The sequence below is a fragment of the Ailuropoda melanoleuca genome, chromosome 12 (assembly GCF_002007445.2).
Source record: "Ailuropoda melanoleuca isolate Jingjing chromosome 12, ASM200744v2, whole genome shotgun sequence".
Taxonomy (NCBI): Eukaryota; Metazoa; Chordata; class Mammalia; order Carnivora; family Ursidae; genus Ailuropoda; species Ailuropoda melanoleuca.
The window spans coordinates 41,797,131-41,803,744 of NC_048229.1; the positions used below are offsets into that span (position 1 = coordinate 41,797,131).

At 62.0% G+C, this 6,614-nt stretch overlaps 1 protein-coding gene across 1 annotated transcript; it reads left to right on the forward strand.

Moving 5' to 3' along the window:
• Positions 1–3,772: 3,772 nt before the first annotated feature.
• Positions 3,773–6,379, forward strand: CEBPA (CCAAT enhancer binding protein alpha). The gene has a single exon (XM_034638562.1). It carries the CDS (start codon positions 3,912–3,914, stop codon positions 4,974–4,976), a length of 1,065 nt encoding a protein of 354 aa, XP_034494453.1. The 5' UTR covers positions 3,773–3,911; the 3' UTR covers positions 4,977–6,379.
• Positions 6,380–6,614: the final 235 nt, after the last annotated feature.

The window sequence follows — 6,614 nt, forward strand, 5'->3', positions numbered from 1 at the left end:
ATTCCGCACAAGCCACGCAGACATCTCCCTCCCAAGTGTTCCAGCCAAACGCGGACTGCCACGCGTCCTATCAGGCCACAAACCCCTGCCAGCCGCGGCACCTCCCACGGAAAGCGGCTCCACCGACCCTGGGGTTTCACCCAGGATCTGCTGCCAGTTCTTGGGTCAGGGCTTGGACAGCTCCAAGCCTCTCCTGCTCCAGGCTCCTGGGCGCTCCCACACCTCAGCCCCGCAGACCCACCCACAGTCCACTACTGGCTTCCTCCTAGCCCCATGTGTTCTCTTAGAACAGGGAAAACTAGAATACAGCAGGTAGCTCCTGGAGGCCGTTCCTGGGTGACACAAAGCAGACAGGCAGGTGTCCTGCAGGTGATGAGACCCTGGGACCCCCCAAGGGGTTTTGGAGCAGAACCTCGATTTTCCCTGCATTACATATGTTGGAGGATGGTACCCCCAGCCAGAAGCCAGGCATTCAGCCCCCACCCAGGCTCTAAGTCCTGATGTACAAATCCATCCCTGTCCTCTACCCTCCCCTAGGACCTCCGGTCTCCATTGTTTTTCATGTGGTCCACCCTTCCCTCTCCAGCCCCTACCACAGTGGACTTCCAGGAACCCAAACTGGATCACAGTGCTCACCTGCTAAGAGCTGGACAGCAAAAGCCTTTGAGATAGGTTCTGGCCTTACCAGGAGCGGCCTTGGCCGTGAACCCAGCCCTGTCTGTGGATCCAGCCTTATCTAGGCCCCTCCCCAGCAATCCCTGCACTCCAGCCTGCCACACATCTTGTCCTTTGTTACCAGAACATGCCATACACTCGCAGCCTCTCCACCTTTGCACCTGCCGTTCTGTCTGCCCATCCTTCCAGCAAATTCCTGCTCATCCTTCAAGGCACAGCTCAAAGGTCTATTCCTGCAGGAAGCCCTCTCTAGCCACCTGTCTTAGCTCGGGCTGCCATCACCAAAGACCACAGACAGGAGGGCTTAAACAGCAGACCTTAATTTTCTCTCAGTTCTGGAGGCTGGAAGTCTGAATGCAGGGTGGGGCATGGTCAGGTTCTGGTGGGAGTTCTCTTCCTGGCTTGCATATTCTGCCTTCTCCCTGCCCTCACGTGGCAGAGGGAGGAAGGGAGGCAGAGTGGGACACACAGAGAGAAAGAGAGAGAGAGAGAAATATCTCCCTTTCCTCTTCTTATAAGGCCATTACTCCTATCAGATTAGGACCCCAACCTTATGACCGCCTCAAAACCGCATCTCAGAATACAGTCATACTGGGGGTTAGGGCTTCAACCTATGAATGTGCGGGGGGACACAATTTAGCCCAGGGTACCTCCCCAGACAACAGTGGTTGCTGCCTCCCTCGGAGCCCCATATTCACCGGGGAGGGTGTCCCTTTCTTAGAGCACCCCCTTCCCTCATCCCCATTTGTGTCTCCTGAACCAACCGACCAAGTGCTCCTGCCCAGTCCCATCCCCTGCTCTTTTGGGGTCATCCCCTCTGTGGGAAAGCCACTGTCTCCTCGCAAACCTTGGGTGCTGACCTGTCTCCCCACCTGTACCCAGAGCTCTGAGAGGGCAGGGGCCGCCTCTCACTCATCTCTGGGCACTGAGCAGGCCTCATGGGAAGAGTTCAGGTTCCACTGGGGAGGACCGGGGTACTGGGTGTGGGCCCCTTGGTGCTTCTGGCCCCCACCCCCACCATACTCCCTTATTACGGAAGCCCCTAGGGCCTGGAAGCCCCGAGAGCCTCTGCGGTGTCCCCCCGAACTAAGAGGAGACATTCCTGCTGCCTGTCCTGGCAACAGCAGCCCTGGGCGGCAGAGCAGGTGTGCATGCGAGGCTCGGGACACCTTCAGGGGCCTGCGCTTTCTTACTACCCTGCGACAGGCTGTTAGTTTTTGCATGGCAGAAAAAAAAGAAAATTCCACTGAGCGCTTTCGGGTTTCCGTCCCGGTCCCCACAGGGGCATGGTGCAGAAATGGGTCCTGCCTCTGGCCCAAAGAGTGGATCCGGGCGCACAAAGGCTATTTATTTAATATATTTATTTTTCTCCCACGCCAAAAGCTTAAAATATCTCACGTATGAGCTCTGGACAAAAAAAAAAAAAAAAAAAAAAAAAAAAAAAAAAAAAAAAAAAAANTTGGGCCATTAATCATTGGGAATATGTTGAATAGGAACTTGATTAAAGCACTGTATGTGTTCCCCAGACGACGTTGCTTCTTTACAGTGACCACAGTGGAAGCTTGGCCTCCCGGGGCCGGCTGTGCTTTTGCGGGGCGCCTCCTCCAGGGCTCCAGGGCGGGCTCTGGCGCCTTGCCAGGCTTGGGAAGGCCGCCGGCTGGGAGGGGGTCTTGACCTGCGCAGCCCGGCTTTCCTCAAACAGGCACACCTCCAGCCGGTGTCCGGCTTCAGCGCACAAAGTCGGAAGGCGCGGTGGGGGGTAGAGGCGGGGGCGACCTGCGGGCCCCGGAGGCCCCACGGGAGCCCGGCGGCGCTCCGCGCCCCGGCCCGCGATCCCGGGATAGAACCGCGAGGCGCCACGTGGCTGGGGAGACACGCTGCCTTAAACCCCTTCCCCTGGCGGCAGTGAATGTGGAGGCGGCCGCCAACGGGCACCCGGGCCTGGCCACCTTGTTCCCCAAGATCCCGGGAACCCCGCGCCTGCGAACCATCGGCAGGGTTCTCCCAGTAGGTGCTCGGATTCTGGTACGCGGAGATTCCCAAGGCCCCGGCCCCCTCGAGACCCCCTCTCCCGCCTTGGAGCCCACCGGAATGGGGGAGGGCAGTGGATCCCGATCCCGTTGACCGCCTACCCCGCTTTGGGATCGCCGTCCCGAGTCAAGTTCGCCCCCTCCTTCTATGCGCCCCACCTCTCCCCGGTACCCCAGCCCTGGAATCCAGCTCGGCCCGTCCCGCAGGAAAAAATTGGCGGCCCAGGGCCGGGTAGCAGCTCCAGCCCTGCGCGCCTAGCAACCCTAGCGCTCCGGCTAGGAGAAGTTAATTAAAAAGAAAAAGTTTTCCAGCCCAAGCGGGTGGACCGGCCGGGTCCTCCGGGCTCCCTGGCCGCAGCCGCCTCCCATTCCCTCCGCTCCCCGCGGGGTCCTAGCGCCCGGAGGTGCGGAGTCCGTGGGACCCCAGAGGACTGACAGGCGGAGCAGGGGAGAGGTACTTCTGCGAGGAATCGGTGGGGTCGCCTGGAGATCAGAGATAAAGACGCAAAATCACCGCGCTCCAGGACGCTTCCCTCGGCCTCTCCGTGCCGCTGTGTGCGCTGGGCCACAAGTCCCAAACTGTTCCCTGCCTCCCACCCCCGGCTCCGGCCCCTTCTCAACGCCGCCGCCTAGCAGAGACGCGGGTCCCGAACAGGACTAGTTCTCCCTTTTAAAGCGAGTCCGCGCCTTAGTAGCTCAGAGACCACGACTGGCCCTCCACCAACTCCCCCCACCTCCCCCCCCGCCCCGCCCCCCCCAGCTTCTGGGTGCTCCCCCGACCGTTGGCTGGAAGTGGGTGCCTCGGGGAAGCTAGAGGAGGGGGCCCAGTCACCAACCACGTGTGTGCGGGGGCGACATCTCGGCCCAGGGTGGGGCATCGTGCGCATGTCCGGGTCCGGCTGGAGGGGCAGGGGGTTAGTGGGCATTGCGCCGGGCCCTCTGCGGGCCGGCGCTGCTCTCAGGCCACACTCACCACCCCCTCCGGAAGGCAGGCGCTAAGACCCAGGAGGCGCCGCGCTGCCGTCGGACTCTAAAGGGCGACGCCCCCGCTATAAATGCGCGGCCCGCGCTGGCCTGGCCATTCGCGACCCGGAGCTGCGCGGGCGCGAGGGAGTCGGGGCTCCGGGTGGGCGGTGGCAGCATTGGCGCCCCGCGCAGGCTGGAGGCCGCCGAGGCTCGCCATGCCGGGAGGACTGTAGCTCCCCCATGGAGTCGGCCGACTTCTACGAGGCGGAGCCGCGGCCCCCGATGAGCAGCCACCTCCAGAGTCCCCCGCACGCGCCCAGCAGCGCCGCCTTCGGCTTTCCCCGGGGCGCGGGTTCCGCGCAACCCCCCGCCCCACCTGCCGCCCCGGAGCCGCTGGGCGGCATCTGCGAACACGAGACGTCCATCGACATCAGCGCCTACATCGACCCGGCCGCCTTCAACGACGAGTTCCTGGCCGACCTGTTCCAGCACAGCCGGCAGCAGGAGAAGGCCAAGGCGGCCGCGGCCCCCGCAGGAGCCGGCGGCGGCGACTTTGACTACACGGGTGCCCCCGGGGGCCCCGGCGGCGCCGTGATGCCCGGAGGGGCGCACGGCCCCCCACCTGGCTACGGCTGCGCGGCGACCGGCTACCTGGACGGCAGGCTGGAGCCCCTGTACGAGCGCGTCGGGGCGCCGGCGCTGCGGCCGCTGGTGATCAAGCAGGAGCCGCGCGAGGAGGACGAGGCGAAGCAGCTGGCGCTGGCCGGCCTCTTCCCCTACCAACCGCCGCCGCCGCCGCCACCGCCACACCCGCACCCGCCGCCCGCGCACCTGGCCGCCCCGCACCTGCAGTTCCAGATCGCGCACTGCGGCCAGACCACCATGCACCTGCAGCCCGGCCACCCCACGCCGCCGCCCACGCCCGTGCCCAGCCCTCACCCAGCGCCGGCTCTCGGCCCCGCTGGCTTGCCAGGCCCTGGCGGCGCGCTCAAGGGGCTGGCCGCTGCGCACCCCGACCTCCGCGCGGGCGGCGGCGGCGCGGGCAAAGTCAAGAAATCGGTGGACAAGAACAGCAACGAGTACCGGGTGCGGCGCGAGCGCAACAACATCGCGGTGCGCAAGAGCCGGGACAAGGCCAAGCAGCGCAACGTGGAGACACAGCAGAAGGTGCTGGAGCTGACCAGTGACAATGACCGCCTGCGCAAGCGGGTGGAACAACTGAGCCGCGAACTGGACACGCTGAGGGGTATCTTCCGCCAGCTGCCCGAGAGCTCCCTGGTCAAGGCCATGGGCAACTGCGCGTGAGGCGCGGGGCGGCGGGACCGCCCTGGGCCGGCCGCTGGCTGGGACCCAGGGAGTGGTTTCGGGTCTCCGGATCTCAAGACTGCCCCAGCGGCGCAAGCCGGGACTAGGAGATTCCGGTGCCGCCAGAAAGCCTGGCCTGCTGCGCGCGCCCCTCGCCTTCCTCTGCGCCGGATTCGGTGCGTCTAAGATGAGGGGTCAGGCTGTGGTTTCTCCCTGCAGGGGAGGAGAAGTGCCGTGGGGCTGAGCTGGGAGCCCCGGGCGACTCTAGTATTAAGGAATAACCTTGTGCCTTGGAAACGCAAACTCGCCGCTCCGATTCCTACCGAGTAGGGGGAGCAAATATGTGCCTTGTCATTTTATTTGGAGGGCTCCTGCCTCATTCCTGAGGCTGCAGGCCCCCAGGAGAGAAGGCAATGTGCAGGCCCACGGCAGAAGGAAGGTTCCGGGAGAAGAGATCCCTACAAGTCAGCCCTAGCCGCTTCTCCAGCGCCTGTCCTTGGAAGGGAGGAAATACAGGGACTTGGAACGTTGTTCCCCTAGTTCTACACGAAGGTGGAGGGTCCCTAGTTCCTTGCCTCTGATCTCCCAGCCTACAACAGGCTGGGCTTCCCTGGACAGAACTCACTTAGATGGGGGTCACCCAGTGATCAGTGGGAGCCCCCTGCCCCTAATAAGACCAGAAAGCTAGGACATGGGGTAGCTCTCTGGACATGTGTTCATGGGAGTGGCAGCCCGGTGGTGCAGGGAAACCTAGAGCTGTGGTCGGGGGTGGGGGTGAGGGGTGAAGGGACCCTGGGACCATCAGCCTTGTACTGTATGTTGTCAGCATTGCCATACAAACACGAAGCACAATCTGTCCATCCCAGAGGGACCGAAGTTATGAGAAGCTTTCCAAATATTTTGCTTTATCAGCCGATATCAACACTTGTATCTGGCCTCTCTGTGTCCCAGCGGTGCCTTGTGCAATGTGAATGCGCACGTCTATGCTAAACCACCATTTTATTCGGTTTTTGTTTTGTTTTGGTTTTGCTCCGATACTTGCCAGAATGAGACTCTCTGTCAGCAGCTGCAGGGAGGGTCTGCGGCTCTCTTTCCTTTTGGTTTTTGGGGATTGCTTTTGCTCCCAGGGGAACCAAAGAGGTGAGGTGGGCTTCCTCTTTCCCTGGGGTGCGGGGTGGGGGGGCTGTGGGCCTCGGTGCCCTCTGGCCTGGGTCGCTCACAGGCCTGTCCCCCCAGAGGCCCTGGCTCCCGGTCTGGAAGGGAGGCGGCCTCCAGCCAGCATGCACAGATCGCTGGGGCTGGGAGCCGGGAAGGACAGCTTGGTTCTCTTCTTTGGGGAGAACGTAGAGTTTCATGCTAGATGTTTTATGTATTATATCTATAATATAAACATATCAAAGTAAGTTTTGGTGTCTTTTTAAAACCAGAAAAGCTACTTCCAAGGTTTTCTGTGGCCCGGTCACATTTGTAAATAATCACCGCGTATTCTCTGGCTGAGATCCTGACTTTCATTAGCTCTCCCATCCTGAGCCCCTCTTTACATTAAGGGGGTAACTTCTCCCAACCGAGGCAAATAGATGGCAGAAGGAAGGAAGACTCCAAGCTGAGAAAGCCCAAAGCCTGAAGAGAGTCTCCCCA